The sequence below is a fragment of the Salmo salar genome, chromosome 15, assembly GCF_965601325.2.
Source record: "Salmo salar chromosome 15, fSalSal1, whole genome shotgun sequence".
In the NCBI taxonomy this organism is placed as follows: domain Eukaryota; kingdom Metazoa; phylum Chordata; class Actinopteri; order Salmoniformes; family Salmonidae; genus Salmo; species Salmo salar.
In genome coordinates, this window is record NC_138305.1 from 80,745,001 (window position 1) to 80,762,977 (window position 17,977).

A 17,977-nucleotide genomic window follows, 5' to 3' on the forward strand; every position below is an offset into this window, starting at 1 on the left:
CTACTCACCCAGACAGTTGCTGGAACAGAACAGAACACATCAGACAGACAGACAGACAACGCCTGCAGGCAGCAGGCCTCTGTTATGTTATCTCATATCATACCTCCTGTCTCCTCACTTCCCCCAGGACAAGCCTCAACATCCCAGACAAAAGCTAAAATTAAATAAGGAATGTGAAAGTATGAGATATAGTACGTAAGAATCTGTTTGTAGAGTACAATAGAGTACAGGACCAGGGGATTGTGGGTCATGCAGTAGCTGTCACTTTTGGAAACTTGCTTTATTATCACATCCCCTCTCTTTCTCGCTAACATGATACTGATTATACTTTCTCATTTCCTGGCGTCTCTTTCTCTTTTTATTGACATGGCATCAGTTCATGCTTAGCATCAGCTCTAAGCCTGGTTCCTCTCTAGGTTTCTTCCTAGATTCCTGCCTTTGAGGCGGTTTTTCCTAGCCATTATAAATTACATTTGATTGATTGATCAGGTTTTCTCAGGTTTCGTAGTGTCATTCAAACTGCACTCTTTTGAGGGCTACCTTGCATTAGATGAGGGTGGCAGCATGTTGTGTATATCAGAGGTCAGATAAGCGAGTGTTGGCTGGCGTATGTTTTGTCTGTTAGCTACAGTAGTAGTGTGCAGTGGGCCTGCAGACAGAGCGGAGCGCAGTAGCTCATAGACAGACACTCAGAGCTATGACACTGGCCCAAAGCTGAAGTGACCCGGAAAAAGATCAGACGGTAGAGGAGATGCCAGCCTGTCACAGAGAGTTAGTGCTGCCTGCCACACACATACACACACACAAAGCCACAGCTTTCTGCCTCTTTCTCTCTCTCCCACACACACGATTTAGAAATATCTCTAACAGCACCACTCCCTCACATGCTCTTTCTTTCTTTCTTTCTTTCTTTCTTTCTTTCTTTCTTTCTTTCTTTCTTTCTTTCTTTCTTTCTTTCTTTCTTTCTTTCTTTCTTTCTTTCTTTCTTTCTTTCTTTCTTTCTTTCTTTCTTTCTTTCTTTCTTTCTTTCTTTCTCTCTCTGTTTGAATGAATGTAAAAGTTTCCATTTAATATCCTCATGGTCACTCGTTTCAGCCTAGTCATGATACAGCAATTCTGCTCCTAGCAAGGCAGGTACACTAAGTCTATAAATTCGGAAGTCAGTAAATCAGTTGAACTAATCCTCTCCTCCACCTTCTCCTCTTCCCAGGGCAAGGCCAGGCCCCAGGCTGAGGTTGACTGTGTGGAGCACCTCAACAACCAGCTGAGGAGACACAGACGCCACAGACGCATCGCCACCACCCAGCAGCAGAGGGCAGCACTGAGACGCATCCGCCAGCTGCAGCAAACGGTAACGCTCACTGTCTGTTCTCTTCATATACATAACTACTACTACTGACCTCTATGTTAACCTCTGATTTCCCTTTGCCTTGAACCACGGCAAAGCGATTTCATATCGGTTGAATGATTACATTATCACATACAGAGCGATTGGGATGTTTAGGTTTTTCATGCACTTAAAGAGGTCTGCTGATATATCTCAGTGAAAGTGGCCCGCACATGGTAGACATAGTGGAGAATGTCTCCACACAGACATATTCCATAGACCAGTCAGGTGGTTATGGGGTGGGCAGTGGGCGCAGGCAACCAGGGCTTGGCAGCAGGAATCTGAGTCCAGCCATACAATCCATACAGGTATGTGTTTGTTTAACCTGCTCCCTGGATAGTCTCTCTCCTCCACCACAGACTAGATTACCTGTCAAGGATGACTAAACAGGGCTGTTTTAGATGCTGTTCATTTGACTCCTCTTGTTGGCATAGTTCAGTATGCAGGCAGGAATGTACACCTGTTGACTGTGAGGGTCCAGTTAATCGGCTTTGTTCACGGGTCATCTTCTATGTGTGTGTTCCAGCCTGATGTAAGGAGTGTTCACAGGGAGAGATCTCAGGGTCACATGGTCACCTGGACTGGACCTGGTTTTGCCCGGGTCAAGGATGGCGCTGGACTGGTCTTCACAATAGACAACATCCCCTATGCCATGGAGTATGACATCATGATCCGCTATGAGCCAGAGGTACACTTCACTCTCAGAGTTCCTCCATGTCTTCCCCACAATGAACCATATACAGTGTATTCGCAAAGTATTCAGACCCCTTGAATTGTTTCACATTTTGTTACATTACAGCCTTATTTTGAAATTGATTAAATTAATTGTTTCCCTCATCAATCTACACACAGTACCCCATATTGAAAAAGCGAAAAAAGGTTTTTAGAAATGCTTGCAAATGTATTACAAATAAAACAAGCTCCCTCACGACGCCAGGACAGCGGAGTCAATCACCACCTTCCGGAGACACCTGAAACCCCACCTCTTCAAGGAATACCTGGGATAGGATAAAGTAATCCTTCTAACCCCCCCCCTTAAAAGATTTAGATGCACTATTGTAAAGTGGTTGTTCCACTGGATATTATAGGTGAATGCACCAATTTGTAAGTCGCTCTGGATAAGAGCGTCTGCTAAATGTCTAAAATGTAAAAAAAAATGTAAATGTAAAAAACTGAAATACCTTATTTACATAAGTATTCAGACCCTTTGCTATGAGACTCGAAATTGAGCTCAGGTGCATCCTGTTTCCATTGATCATCCTTGAGATGTTTCTAGAACTTGATTGGAGTCCACCTGTGGTAAATTCAATTGATTGGACATGATTTGGAAAGGCACACACCTGTCTAGATAAGGTCCCACAGTTGACAGTGCATGTCAGAGCAAAAACCAAGCCATGAGGTGGAAGGAATTGTCCGTAGAGCTCAGAGACAGGATTGTGTCGAGGCACAGATCTGGGGAAGGGTACCAAAACATTTCTGCAGCATTGAAGGTCCCCAAGAACACAGTGGCCTCCATTATTCTTGGAAGAATAATGGAAGAAGTTTAGAGCTGGCCACCCGGCCAAACTGAGCAATCGGGGGGAGAAGGGACTTGGTCCGGGATGTAACCAAGAACCCAATGGTCACGCTGACAGAGCTCTAGAGTTCCTCTGTGGAGATGGGAGAACCTTCCAGAAGGACAACCATCGCTGCAGCACTTCACCAATCAGGCCTTTATGGTAGAGTGGCCAGACCTAAGCCACTCCTCAGTAAAAGACACATGACAGTCCACTTGGAGTTTGCCAAAAGGCACCTAAAGGACTCTCAGACCATGGGAAACAAGATTCTCTGGTCTGATGAAACCATGATTGAGCTCTTTGGCCTGAATGCCAAGCGTCATGTCTGGAGGAAACACGGCACCATCTTTACGGTGAAGCATGGTGGTGGCAGCATCATGCTGTGGGGATGTTTTCAGCGGCAGGGACTAGATTGAGGGAAAGATGAACAAGCAAAGTACAGAGAGATCCTCGATGAAAACATGCTCCAGAGCGCTCAGGACCTTCACCTTCCAACAGGACAACGACCCTAAGCACACAGCCAAGATAACACAGGAGTGGCTTCGGGACTAGTCTCAGAATGTCCTTGAGTGGCCCAGCCAGAGCCCGGACTTGAACCCGATCGAACATCTCTGGAGAAACCTGAAAATAGCTGTGCAGCGACGCTCCCCATCCAACCTGACAGAGCTTGGGAGTATCTGCAGAGAACAATGGGAGAAACTCCCCAAATACAGATGTGCCAAGCTTGTAGTGTTATACCCAAGAAGACTCAAGGCTGTAATTGCTGTCAAAGGTGCTTCAACAAAGTACTGAGTAAAAGGTCAATACTTATATAAATGTGATATTTCCGTTTTTAATATAAATTTGCAAAAATGTTATGGGGTATTGTGTGTAGATTGATGGGAATTATTTTTCTTTCATCAATTTTAGAATAAGGCTGTAACGTAACAAAATGTGGAAAAAGTAAAGGGGTCTGTATACTTTCAGAATGGCACCTTAATTCAAACCCAATGTACAGTATTACAGTATGACAAGATTACACTATCTGAAATAAATGATCTGAACGTCGTCTCCCTCATTTTATTACTCCACAGGGGGTAGTTGGAAATGATAATTGTGATCATGTTTGACATTTACATTTTAGTCATTTAGCAGACGCTCTTCCCCAGAGCAACTTAGTGCGTCCATCTTAAGATAGCTAGGTGGAACAACCACACATCACAGTCATAGTAAGTCAAACCGTTCCTCAATAAAGCAGACATCAGCAAAGCCGGTGCAGGTAAGAAGACAGGGGCGAGTGTCAGTGCAGGAACAATGCAACAGGGTGACAATGGAACAGAGTAAACGAAATGCTGCTTCCTACCTTTAAAACACTGTCTGTTATGTGTGTGTGTAGTCTACTGAGGACTGGGAGGCCATAGTGAGTGTTACCTCCCTGCTGCTGCCCACCAGCCCCCGCTGTGGCAACCTGCTTCCCACTGAACAGCTCTACACTGTCACCCTGCCGCACAACAGGAGGTACTACTGATACCAACAGCATGTGTGTACGCGTGTGTGCGTGCGTGCGTGCGTGCGTGTGTGCGTGCGTGCATGTGCATGAGAGAGAGAGTTTTAGGGTGAGAGAGAGAGAGAGAGAGAGAGAGAGAGAGGGTTTTAGTACAGGTTTTAATTGTTGTGTATGTTTCCCATATATGTGTCATTAACGTGTGCCAGCCTGTATGTCAGTGTGTGTGTGTGTGGTCTTTTGCTTATTACCCAGGTATAAATCTAACAGTGACTCCTATTATATTATCTAAACCTCTAGCAATGTTTACAATCCAGCTGATCATCTGGTAACTAAGGATTTCGCAACATTCCTGAAGGGGTATTTTGGATATTTCACTGTTAGGATACAGAGGAGCCAATATACTGTCTCCTGGAACTTGGTTCTGGCCAAGCACATGGGTGTGAGAGCACATACTTCTGTTAAAGTAAATTGATAGTGTATTGAGATTGGGTAACCGTAAAAACGCCCAGTCTAGGTGAGAGTAAGTTGCTGTCGGTTCACTGAGTTCGTTTTACATTTATTTAGCTGAGCGCATCCTTGAGATTGCAGATGGTTAAGATAAAAGCTTGCCAGAAGATAACGCATGAATGATTTGTTTGAGAAAATGTTCCCTGTGTGTATGGCTGTTCACAATGACTATTCACCCGGGAGGGGGGCCTTGCAGTGAATAGGAGAACATGTACTTGATTACAGGCAATATACAGTACACTGTTTGCTATCAGCAATAAAGATTTAGTTCCTCTGAACTTTGCTTTGGAAAATAGTCCTGCCACCACATTCCTCTGTATATGGACGCGCCTGTCCTGCAGCATGCTCTTTGTCCACACTCATTCTCTCACACCCTGTCAACCATCACCATGGAGACTGGCCAGTCCAACTCTTCCTCTCCTTCTCCACCCCATCTAATAAAGACTCTCTGACAGTCTACCTCTCTGTTTTTACCTGCCTAGTATGGTCTGTACCCCGGCTAATCTCTGGTTAACCAACCTATACATGTTGAGAAACTTCCCTTAGAATGAACTTTAGTGTAACGAAGAGTTCCGGCTTCCCTAGCCCGGATCTTACTGGCTCACTGGACCGTGGCTCCCCCTGCTGTTCTGCTCTATGATTGGTGCCTCGGGCAGAACCAATTAGCAAAGCGACCCAAAACACAGACAGCGAGTCAGAAGTCAGACAGGATGCCAGGGCAGAGAGGGCAAACAAGGAGGGCACTAGGCATACAGTGGCGGGTAGACTGGATCACACAGTCTTTGTGGAGAGTGGAGCGATTAAAGAGGTGGTGGGGTATAAACTCCTCCTCTTTATGAACTCAAACACCTGTTCTCAATTATTTGTGTGCAATTCGTTTTTGTGGAATGCAGCACCTCTAAAAACACACAATGGATAGGTTCTCCTTCTTTTGTCTGTTTACCAGTGTTGAAGAGCAGGAGGAGAAAGGCCCTCTGACAGAGACTGTTTATCTGTCTCTTTCAATCAAGGGGTCCCAGACCTCCCTGTTTCATCCTGTCACTGTCCCTACTGTATGTGTGTTTGTATAGTGTCTGTGGGTGAGTATGTGTGTTTGTATAGTGTCTGTGGGTGAGTATGTGTGATTGTATAGTGTCTGTGGGTGAGTATGTGTGATTGTATAGTGTCTGTGGGTGAGTATGTGTGTTTGTATAGTGTCTGGGGGTGAGTATGTGCGTTTGTATAGTGTCTGTGGGTGAGTATGTGTGTTTGTATAGTGTCTGTGGGTGAGTATGTGTGATTGTATAGTGTCTGTGGGTGAGTATGTGTGTTTGTATAGTGTCTGTGGGTGAGTATGTGTGATTGTATAGTGTCTGGGGGTGAGTATGTGCGTTTGTATAGTGTCTGGGGGTGAGTATGTGCGTTTGTATAGTGTCTGTGGGTGAGTATGTGTGATTGTATAGTGTCTGTGGGTGAGTATGTGTGATTGTATAGTGTCTGTGGGTGAGTATGTGTGTTTGTATAGTGTCTGGGGGTGAGTATGTGTGATTGTATAGTGTCTGTGGGTGAGTATGTGTGATTGTATAGTGTCTGTGGGTGAGTATGTGTGATTGTATAGTGTCTGGGGGTGAGTATGTGTGATTGTATAGTGTCTGTGGGTGAGTATGTGTGATTGTATAGTGTCTGTGGGTGAGTATGTGTGTTTGTATAGTGTCTGGGGGTGAGTATGTGTGATTGTATAGTGTCTGTGGGTGAGTATGTGTGTTTGTATAGTGTCTGGGGGTGAGTATGTGTGATTGTATAGTGTCTGTGGGTGAGTATGTGTGATTGTATAGTGTCTGTGGGTGAGTATGTGTGATTGTATAGTGTCTGTGGGTGAGTATGCGTGATTGTATAGTGTCTGTGGGTGAGTATGTGTGATTGTATAGTGTCTGTGGGTGAGTATGTGTGATTGTATAGTGTCTGTGGGTGAGTATGCGTGATTGTATAGTGTCTGGGGGTGAGTATGTGTGATTGTATAGTGTCTGTGGGTGAGTATGTGTGATTGTATAGTGTCTGTGGGTGTGAATGTGTTTTTTTATTTTGTATTTGTATTTATTATGGATCCCCATTAGCTGCTGCCAAAGTCTGTGCGTCATCTGGTGACAAGGCTAGCTTTGATTTCTTTCACTTTTATTTTTCATCTTTAAAAGGGCCATACGGCTGTGTCCCAACTCACACAAGAACAATGTCATATCAGATTGTCTGCTAAGAGAATCTCTTTGTGTGACCCAACAGGTATGTCCAGATGCCCAGGCCTTTCTGCTTTGAGCCCAGTAACCGTTATGTCGTGGCCATCAGATTCCAGCGTCACGGAGTGTCCCAGAGACACCTGACTGCTTTCATCCTTGTTGATTCGGTGAGTCAGTCAGACTCTGGTGTGACAGCCCCGCATTAGATGGAGCTCGTGTAAAACAAGAAGCAAAATGACCTTTTTATGTGTGTGAGGGAACAATCAGCAGTGGTGTGATAATAACTGTTGACCAGATACCGCAACCTAGTGGTCTGAATACAAAAGTGCACTTACATTAAGAGTAAGACTGCAATAGGTACCAAATTCACTTTACATTTCACCTCCTTTCACCTCTCTCTCACCTTCTTTACTACTTTTCATCCCTCCATTCCTCCCCCCAGCTGGTGCTGATCCCCAAGTACACGGAGCTGCCTGGTTTCCAGGGTAACGACCCCGCGGCGGAGGAGCGCCGTGATGAGATGGTGCGCTACATGTGTCTGGACTCCTTCATGGCCATGCCCATGCCCATGCTGGCAGAGATGTGCACCAAGCTCATCTGCAGCATCTCTGCCATCCTGCATGATGGAGCCCTGCGTGAGTGGACCCTCGCACAACCACACACTGAACCGGGGGGTCAGGGGTCAAATATCAAAGGAAAGGGAACATTAGGCAATGCCTCCATTAATGCCTTCTTATTGAATACTGGGTATCAAATACTTCTCCGGTCCAACTATTGAATCACTTTACTTACCAATCTACTATTACAAGCTGCACTATGATCAGTAACACAATGGAACCAGTGTTGCCAACAATTTTTCAGTAAGAATCGCTGGCTCCTTGATTTGTCGCTAGAAGTCGCTAGATTGCGTTTTGCGACAACGTCATAGCATCAATTTGCTGCGGTCCCCCCCCCCCCCCCGCCTCTCCTGCCACGCACCCCCTCCCCTTGAGCTTGAGCTTCTCTGCCTGTGTGTGCACCGTTGCTGTGACTTCTCCCAGTCAAAGTCACTAAATGCTATCAAAACCATAGAAATTCTCAGTGGCAAAACTCCTCAAAAGAAGCCTGAAAAGTAGTGCATTTGTCACTAGCCTCTTTTTCCAATAAAAGTCGCTGGAGTGGCCTGAAAATTCACTTAATATAGCGACCAAGTCGCTAAATTGGCAACACTGAATGGAACTCTGTAGTAACACAATTTGATATGGTCTCCGTATGCCATCACCCATGGCTTGTTTGACTAAACACTTTTCTTCTCCTCTCATGTTCCCTACAGAATGTCAGTGCGACCCGCAGGGGTCTCTCAGTGCTGAGTGTGACAGGGTCGGAGGTCAGTGTCGCTGTAAACCCAACGTGATTGGACAACGGTGTGACCAGTGTGCACCTGGCACTTACGGCTTTGGACCATATGGCTGTACTGGTGAGTGAGCACTGGCATCTTTCAGTCATTAATCATATCTTTGTTTAATATATATATATATATATATATATATATATATGTACAGTGCCTTCGGAAAGTATTCAGACCATTTTACTTTTTCCACATTTTGTTACTTTACAGCCTTGTTCTAAAATTGATTAAATCGTTTTTTCCCCTCATCAATCTACACACAATACCCCATAATGACAAAGCAAAAAGAGGTTTTTCGAAATATTTGCTAATTTATTGAAGAAAAAAAACCCCGTAAATATCATATTTACATAAGTATTCAGACCCTTTACTCAGTACTTTGTTGAAGTACCTTTGGCAGCGATTACAGCATTGAGTCTTCTTGGGTATGACGTTACATGCTTGGCACACCTGTATTTGGGGAGTTTCTGCAGGTCCTCTTAAGCTCTGTCAGGTTAGATGGGGAGCGTTGCTATTTTCAGCTCTCTCCAGACATGTTCGATAGGGTTCAAGTCTGGGCTCTGGCTGGGCCACTCAGGGACATTCAGAGACTTGTCCCAAAGCCACTCCTGCATTGTCTTGGCTGTGTGCTTATGGTCGTTGTCCTGCTGGAAGGTGAACCTTCGCTCCAGTCTAAGGTCCTGAGCGCTCTGGAGCAGGTTTTCATCAAGGATCTCTCTGTACTTTGCTCCGTTCATCTTTCCCTCAATCCCGACTAGTCACCCAGTCCCTGCCGCTGAAAAACATCCCCACAGCATGATGCTGCCACCACCATGTTTCATCGTAGGGATGGTGCCAGGTTTCCTCCAGACGTGACGCTTGGCATTCAGGCCAAATAGTTCAATCATGGTTTCATCAGACCAGAGAATCTTGCTTCTCATGGTCTGAGAGTCTTTAGGTGCCTTTTGGAAAACTGCCTTTTACTGAGTAGCGGCTTCCGTCTGGCCACTCTACCACAAAGGCCTGATTGGTGGAGGGCTGCAGAAATGGTTGTCCTTCTGGAAGGTTCTCCCATCTCCACAGAGGAACTCTAGAACTCTGTCAGAGTGACCACCTCCCTGACCAAGGCCCTTCTCCCCCGATTGCTCAGTTTGGCCAGGTGGCCAGCTCCAGGAAGATTCTTGGTGGTTCCAAAGTTCTTCCATTTAAGAATGATGGAGGCCACTGTGTTCTTGGGGATCTTCAATGCTTTTTGGAACTCTTCCCCAGATCTGTGCCTCGACACATCCTGTCTCTGAGCTCTACGGACAATTCCTTCGACCTCATGGCTTGGTTTTTGCTCTAACATGTACTGTCAACTGTGGGACCTTATATAGACAGGTGTGTGCCTTTCAAATCATGTCCAATCAATTGAATTTACCACAGGTGGACTCCAATCAAGTTGTAGAAACACCTCAAGGATGATCAATGGAAACAGGATGCACCTGAGCTCAATTTCGAGTATCATAGCAAAGGGTCTGAATACTTATGTAAATAAGGTATTTCTGTTTTTATTTTTAATACATTTGCAAACATTTCTGAAAACCTGTTTTTACTTTGTCATTATGGGGTATTGTGTGTAGATTGAGATTTAATCCATTTTAGAATAAGGCTGTAATGTAACAAAATGTGTAAAAAGTCAAGGGGTCTGAATACTTTCCCGAAGGCACTGTATATATATATATACTGAGTGTACAAAACATTATGAGTTGAATCCCCTTTTCAGGGCATGGCCTCTACAAGGTGTCAAAAGCGTTCCACAGGGAAGCTGGCCCATGTTGACTCTAATGCTTCCCACAGTTGTCAAGTTGGCTGGATGTCCTTTGGGTGGTGGACCATTCTTGATACACACAGGAAACTGTTGAGCATTAAAAACCCAGTAGCGTTGCAGTTCTTGACACAAACTGGTGCGCCTGGCACCTACTACCATACCCTGTTCAGAGGCACTTAAATATTTTGTCATTCAACCTCTGAATGGCACACATACACAATCCATGTCTCAATTGCCTCAATGCTTAAAAATCATTGTTTAACCTGTCTACTCCCCTTCATCTACACGGATTGAAGTGGATTTAACTAGTGACGTAAGGGTTCATAGCTTTCACCTGGATTCAGCTGCTCAGTCTATGTCATGGAAAATGCATGTTTAGTACACTCAGATTATATACTATATGTGGCATGTGCTACATCTTGTGTGTGTCAAACATTGGATAACCTCACACAAGATCCAAAATACTACTTCCCCTTCTCTCTTTCTCCCTCTCCCTCTTTTTCTCTCTCCTCTCCTCTCCCCTCTTTTTCTCCCCCTCCCTTCACAGCCTGTGACTGCCATTCCCAGGGCTCTCTGGGGCACCAGTGTGACCCGGTGACGGGGCAGTGCCCCTGCAGACAGGGGGCCAGTGGGCGCCAGTGTTCAGACTGCCAGCCTGGCCAGTGGGGCTTCCCTAGCTGCAGGCCATGCCAGTGTAACGGTCACACTGATGACTGCAACCCGCAGACAGGGGAGTGCCAGAACTGCAGAGACTACACTGATGGACAGTACTGTGAAAGGTCAGTAATAGTCCAATAGATAATAGTGGGATGATGGGTAATGCACAATACTCAAATACACATGTTCTGTCCCTCCCTGCCCAGGTGTGTGAAGGGTTTCTTTGGGAACCCAGTGCTGGGGTCTGGAGATCACTGTCGACCATGTCCCTGTCCTGGGAACCCAGGAAGTGGACACTCCAATGGGGACTCCTGTCACACTGACATCTCATCCAATCAGATCCTCTGCAACTGTAAACAGGGATATACAGGTGAGTCCCAATGATACAGTTTAGCTCACAAAAAAATGCATCCTAGCTTGGTTTATCGGTATTTCACTTATTTACCTAACCCTAACCCCTCAACTCTAACCTAACCCTAACCCCTCAACTCTAACCTAACCCTAACCCCTCAACTCTAACCTAACCTAACCCTAACCCCTCAACTCTAACCTAACCTAACCCTAACCCCTCAACTCTAACCTAACCCTAACCCCTCAACTCTAACCTAACCCTAACCCCTCAACTCTAACCTAACCCTAACCCCTCAACTCTAACCTAACCCTAACCCCTCAACTCTAACCTAACCTAACCCTAACCCCTCAACTCTAACCTAACCCTAACCCCTCAACTCTAACCTAACCCTAACCCCTCAACTCTAACCTAACCCTAACCCCGCAACTCTAACCTAACCCTAACCCCTCAACTCTAACCTAACCCTAACCCTAACCCCTGAACTCTAACCTAACCCAAACCCCTCAACTCTAACCTAACCCTAACCCCTCAACTCTAACCTAACCCCTCAACTCTAACCTAACCCTAACCCCTCAACTCTAACCTAACCCCTTCCCTACCCCAGGCTCTCGCTGTGAACGCTGTGCCCCTGGTTACTATGGCAACACTGAGCGCCCAGGCGGGCAGTGCCGCCCGTGCCAGTGCAGTGGCAACATCGACACCCAGGACCCAGAGTCATGTGACCCCAGGACAGGACAATGCCTGAGTTGCCTGTACAACACAGACGGCGCCTCCTGCTCCGACTGTAAACGTGGTTACTTCGGCAACGCCCTGGCCCAGGACTGCAGGCGTGAGTTACTACATGACAATAGATGGTTGAACCTCTACTGAGTTCTGTCTTATGTGTGTAAGGGACTGGTCATGCCCACTGGAAACAAACAATTGGCATTTGTGATGATACGTGTCTGCAGGGAACATTCGCTCCAGTATATAGTACGACCTTCTCTGCTCTGTGAGTGTTGTATTGTGACTGACGTGTGTCTTATTTCATCTGCAGGTTGCACCTGTGTAACAGCAGGTACACAGCAGTCCTACTGCCCTGACGGTCATTGCCACTGTGACAGACAGACAGGGGCATGCCCATGTCGGGACAACGTGGTCGGCCACAACTGTGACCAGTGTGCCCCCGACCACTGGAACTATGGCACAGACAGGGGGTGTGAGCGCTGTGGCTGCCATCCTCTGCACGCTATGGGATCACATTGCAACATGGTAGGCCCTATAGTTGGCAAAGGCAGTTTTACATACTTTTGTTTCATGTACTTGACTTTATCAGTGGTGTCCCTCTCTCTGTCTGCCTGTAGTTTAGTGGACAGTGTCACTGTCAGCAAGGCTTTGGGGGAAGGCAGTGCACTGAGTGTGAGCAGTTCCATTGGGGAGACCCACGTGTGCAGTGTGAAGGTGATCACATGACACAGTTCAATAAGCTTTTCAAAGTCTGTCTTTAATTCTATATTCTGCATTACTGCCACCTTCATATTCACTATGTACATCTTCATGTGTATCTCTCTCTCCCTCTTCATCTCTCTCCCTCTCTACCTCTCTCCCCCTCTCCATCTCTCTCCCCCTCTCCATCTCTCTCCCCCTCTCCATCTCTCTCCCCCTCTCCATCTCTCTCCACCTCTCCATCTCTCCCCCCTCTCCATCTCTCTACTCCCTCTCCACCTCTCTCCCCCTCTCCATCTCTCTCCCCCTCTCTCCCCCTCTCCATCTCTCTCCCCCTCTCCATCTCTCTCCATCTCTCTCCACCTTTCCATCTCTCCCCCTCTCCATCTCTCTACTCCCTCTCCACCTCTCTCCCCCTCTCCATCTCTCTCCCCCTCTCCATCTCTCTCCCCCTCTCTCCCCCTCTCCATCTCTCTCCCCCTCTCCATCTCTCTCCCCCTCTCCATCTCTCTCCCCCTCTCCATCTCTCCCCCTCTCCATCTCTCCCCCTCTCCATCTCTCTACTCCCTCTCCCCCTCTCTCCCCTCTCCATCTCTCTCCCCCTCTCCATCTCTCTCCCCCTCTCCATCTCTCTCCCCCCTCCATCTCTCTCCACCTCTCCATCTCTCCCCCTCTCCATCTCTCTACTCCCTCTCCACCTCTCTCCCCCTCTCCATCTCTCTCCCCCTCTCCATCTCTCTCCCCCTCTCCATCTCTCTCCCCCTCTCCATCTCTCCCCCTCTCCATCTCTCTACTCCCTCTCCCCCTCTCTCCCCCTCTCCATCTCTCTCCCCCTCTCCATCTCTCCCCCTCTCCATCTCTCTACTCCCTCTCCCCCTCTCTCCCCCTCTCCATCTCTCTCCCCCTCTCCATCTCTCCCCCTCTCCATCTCTCTACTCCCTCTCCACCTCTCTCCCCCTCTCCATCTCTCTCCCCCTCTCCATCTCTCTCCCCCTCCATCTCTCTCCCCCTCTCCATCTCTCCCCCTCTCCATCTCTCTACTCCCTCTCCCCCTCTCTCCCCCTCTCCATCTCTCTCCCCCTCTCCATCTCTCTCCCCCTCTCCATCTCTCTACTCCCTCTCCCCCTCTCTCCCCCTCTCCATCTCTCTCCCCCTCTCCATCTCTCTCCCCCTCTCCATCTCTCTACTCCCTCTCCCTCTTCCCTCAGAGTGTAACTGTCACTCTCTGGGCTCGGAGATGGCCCAGTGTGACCGTGTGACGGGGGTGTGTGAGTGTAGGGAGGGGGCGGTGGGGCGGCGGTGTGACGAGTGTGCCCGCGGGTTCACCGGGGTATTCCCTAAGTGTGTCCGGTGCCACCCCTGCTTTGAGCTGTGGGACGACGCAGTGTGTATGATCCGCCGGGACCTGGACCACATCCGCCATGAAATCCACAAGATCCTGGAGAGCGGAGAGACGCCCGGGGTGGGAGACAAACGCATCCGCGAGCTGGAGAACAAACTGGCCCAGGTACAGGACCTGATCATCCAAGACGGAGACTCAGACAGACTACACCAGCTGATTGGCCAGTCCATCGATGACCTCAGGTAACAGCGTCATACTGTACTGTACTGTAGGTGGCACTAGACTGGAAGTGCTCTTTGACCTCTTGCAGTATAGAGCAGTTCAATCCACTGATGACATACTAACATAAAGTACATACATAAAACAGGATTCTGTGTGAAAATGACAATGCCCACTGACTATGGACTGAGTCATATGAGAAGTCAGAAGTCCAACACGACTATGTGGCATTCCAGAGCAGAGATAGCTCTGACTGACGGCCGTTTGATGGGTGTGGCCCGGGAGCTGAATGGAACAGCGGTGCAGGACGAGGAACTGAGGAGGAACCTGACCCAGATGGAGAGAGAACTCAGAGACCTCAACACCACTCTGATGCACCAGCGCCAAAAACAGGAGAGCAACCTTAGCTCTGGTTTCCAAGGTAACGGCTTCCTCTAGACCCGCTCTTCTTCCCCAGTCACCAAAACAGACACATAGACACATATACACGTGACACTCTCACACACATGTACACACAGTCTTGTACAACTAAGATTGTGGGGACACACAATTCAGTCCCATTCAAAATACTATTTTCCTTAACCCCTAACCATAAACCTAACACTTACCCCGAAAACCTAACCTTAACCCTAAACCTAGCTCCTAACCCTAAAACTAACCCTAGCTCCTAACCCTAATTCTAACCTTAACCCTAAACCCCCTAGAAATAGCATTTGATCTCGTGGGGTAGGGCTGGGCGATATGACGATATGTATCGTGTGACGATAGAAAAACGTCTATCGTTTCATATTATGCTCTATTGTTTATTTCGTCGTGTCGCAAATCACACTCTTTACGGCAATATTTTTTGTCGATTGGATGGCGCTTTGCACACATGCCGTGTGGAAGGAAATTTGCAACGCAAACGAACATGGAGGAGAGTGAACTTTTTTTTATTTTTATTTATTTATTTTTAGTATTTTTTTTTAAGTTTGCACAAATCTTTATTTAACTTGCTGTAAATAACAGTAACATGCAAAACATAAACATAACATAACATAACAGCCAGAGGGAATCCAAAGAAATGAGAGAAAAATAAATAAAAAACTATTATATCAAATCAAATACAGACATATATCGAATACATTTTTTTGACATATTGTTTTGTATACGTTTTAAAGATTCTACGTACTGTTCCAAATCAGATAAAAAAATTAAGAAAAGGGGCTTTTTCTTCATAAATTTTGATTTATGGATAAAAGATTTTCCTAATAAAATAAAGAGATTTATGACATACTCACGTTCAATTGTGGAATCAGTGTAGTAAAATAATATGTCAAACTTAGTAATATCAATGGTTGTATGCAATTTGCGGCTAAGATATAGTTTTACATCAGTCCAAAACACTTCACTATATAAACAATTACAGAATAAGTGTTCAATAGATTCAGTTTCTAGTTCACAAAAACTGCATTCACTGGTAACGTCAAATATATATTTAGAAATCAAGCTATTACACGGATAGCATCTATGGATTATCTTAAAGGAGATCTCCTTTACTTTATTGGTCACCATAAATCTGTGTGGAGTGAGCCAAGCACAGGAGAGTGAACTTGACACAGAGCTCGTATGTAAAAGAGGGGCTACTTCGGTCGCATGGACGTGGTTTGGGTATGAAAAGTCTGACACGGACCAGAAAACAGTCCTCTGCAAAATATGCCGCAGGCCGGTCCCGACAACAGGCTCAAACACCACTAACCTCTTTTACCACCTACGCAAGAATCATGTGAAACAATACGGATGAGACCCAAAAAAGTACAGTCGAGTGCTCAAAACAAACCCCCGACTCAGACGTTGCAAGAAGCTTTTGCCCGCGGTACACCATATGGTAAAGAATCACCAAGATGGAAGGAGATAACAGCTGCCGTTACAACTTACATCTGCAAAAACATGGCCCCAATTTACACGGTGGAGAAACGGGGGTTTCGTGAGTTGGTGCGAACACTCGACCCAAGGTACCAAATGCAAATTGATATGTGACACATATTAATGCCAAAATAACATGTAAAACAGGCAAGCCCCCCAAAATATATATATATATTTTAGACCTATATTTATTTTGTTTGCAACTATAGTTGAGGTGTTTTCTATTTACCTTTTTAGATTTATACATTAATATTATATATTTTGTTACATGCTTAATTGAAAATGTGCACAAAGGTTCTAAATAAAAGGAGAAATAATCAAATATGAGTAAGTACCTTTTATTTGTTGAGTATAATTCAACATGTAATAAGAAATAGGCCTTTACATGTGGTCATTATATATAAACTATTTATTCATTGAATTTACAGAAAATGTGCTATATCATGATATGTTATATTATCGGGATATGAAATGACCTATATTGGGATAAGAGATTTTGGCCATATCGCCCAGCCCTATCGTGGGGACTAATGAAATGCCCCCTATTGGTCCATTTTTTGTTTGTATACTATTCTTATGGGGACTTCTAGTATAATTAAACACACACATTAAGATGTAGTGCACACATACACATTTATTTACTCTTCAGTTAGTCTCTTTCATTCATGTCTTTGGCCTTGTTCTTGTCCCGTCCCAGATCAGTTTGACAATGTGAAGAAGTACTACAGTGAGTCCCAGAAGGCTCAACAGAAGTGCAGTGCCTCAGTGTCCGGTCCTTTCAGCCCCGTGGAGGAGTCTAAAGCCACACGCGCACACACCGAGGACCTTCTGAACAAGAGGCGGGATAAGTTCCTGCGCACGGTGGCGGCCCAGAAAAAATCACTGTCAGAGCTGCAGAACAAAGCCCAGGACGTAGACAAGAAAGTCCACCACCTGAGCCACAAGGTACACTCTTAGAAAAGAAGGTGCTACCTAGAGCCATAAAGGGTTCAAAGATTGTCCCTGAAAGGGGAACCCTTTGAAAATAAAAATGTTTTGGTTCAAAGTGGAACAATATCACTAATACAAAGTTCTACGTGGAACACTTTCACTAATACAAAGTTCTACGTGGAACACTTTCACTAATACAAAGTTCTACGTGGAACACTTTCACTAATACAAAGTTCTACGTGGAACACTTTCACTAATACAAAGTTCTACGTGGAACACTTTCACTAATACAAAGTTCTACGTTCAACTCTTTCACTAATACAAAGTTCTACGTTGAACTCTTTCACTAATACAAAGTTCTACGTTGAACTCTTTCACTAATACAAAGTTCTACGTTGAACTCTTTCACTAATACAAAGTTCTACATGGAACTCTTTCACTAATACAAAGTTCTACGTTGAACTCTTTCACTAATACAAAGTTCTACGTTCAACTCTTTCACTAATACAAAGTTCTACGTGGAACTCTTTCAACACCAAAAGGTTCTAAGTATAACCTTTTTCACCACCAAAGGGTTCTTTCTACCTGAAACCACATCTTGTTATCCTATAGGGACAAACAAATAACCTTTTTTTCTAAGAGTGTAGGGGCCTGTAGGGGACAATGTAGGCCGGCGGAGATACAATCTTCGGCAAAATCATTCGCAAGGAGATTCCTGCAAAAATATTATTTGAAGATGAAGTCTGTATCCTAAATGGAAGCTAGTCGCCTTTCTTAGCAGGACGGTCATCCCTGTCACATAGAGCTAACTGTCAGACCTGTCAT

The 17,977-nt window shown here is 45.7% G+C and overlaps 1 protein-coding gene across 2 annotated transcripts in view; it reads left to right on the forward strand.

Annotated features, from left to right (window-relative positions):
- lamb2l (laminin, beta 2-like) overlaps positions 1-17,977 on the forward strand; it is a 57,490-nt gene that overhangs the window by 35,188 nt on the left and 4,325 nt on the right. For both annotated transcript variants that reach the window (XM_082962081.1, XM_082962082.1), the window contains exons 15-28: positions 1,211-1,351; positions 1,914-2,075; positions 4,319-4,440; positions 7,193-7,313; positions 7,589-7,781; positions 8,459-8,602; positions 10,870-11,101; positions 11,186-11,349; positions 11,936-12,160; positions 12,368-12,582; positions 12,675-12,771; positions 13,965-14,340; positions 14,554-14,738; positions 16,920-17,167. In XM_082962081.1, the coding sequence (XP_082818207.1) occupies positions 1,211-1,351; positions 1,914-2,075; positions 4,319-4,440; positions 7,193-7,313; positions 7,589-7,781; positions 8,459-8,602; positions 10,870-11,101; positions 11,186-11,349; positions 11,936-12,160; positions 12,368-12,582; positions 12,675-12,771; positions 13,965-14,340; positions 14,554-14,738; positions 16,920-17,167 (2,625 nt within the window). The remainder of the gene's footprint in view (positions 1-1,210; positions 1,352-1,913; positions 2,076-4,318; positions 4,441-7,192; positions 7,314-7,588; positions 7,782-8,458; positions 8,603-10,869; positions 11,102-11,185; positions 11,350-11,935; positions 12,161-12,367; positions 12,583-12,674; positions 12,772-13,964; positions 14,341-14,553; positions 14,739-16,919; positions 17,168-17,977) is intronic.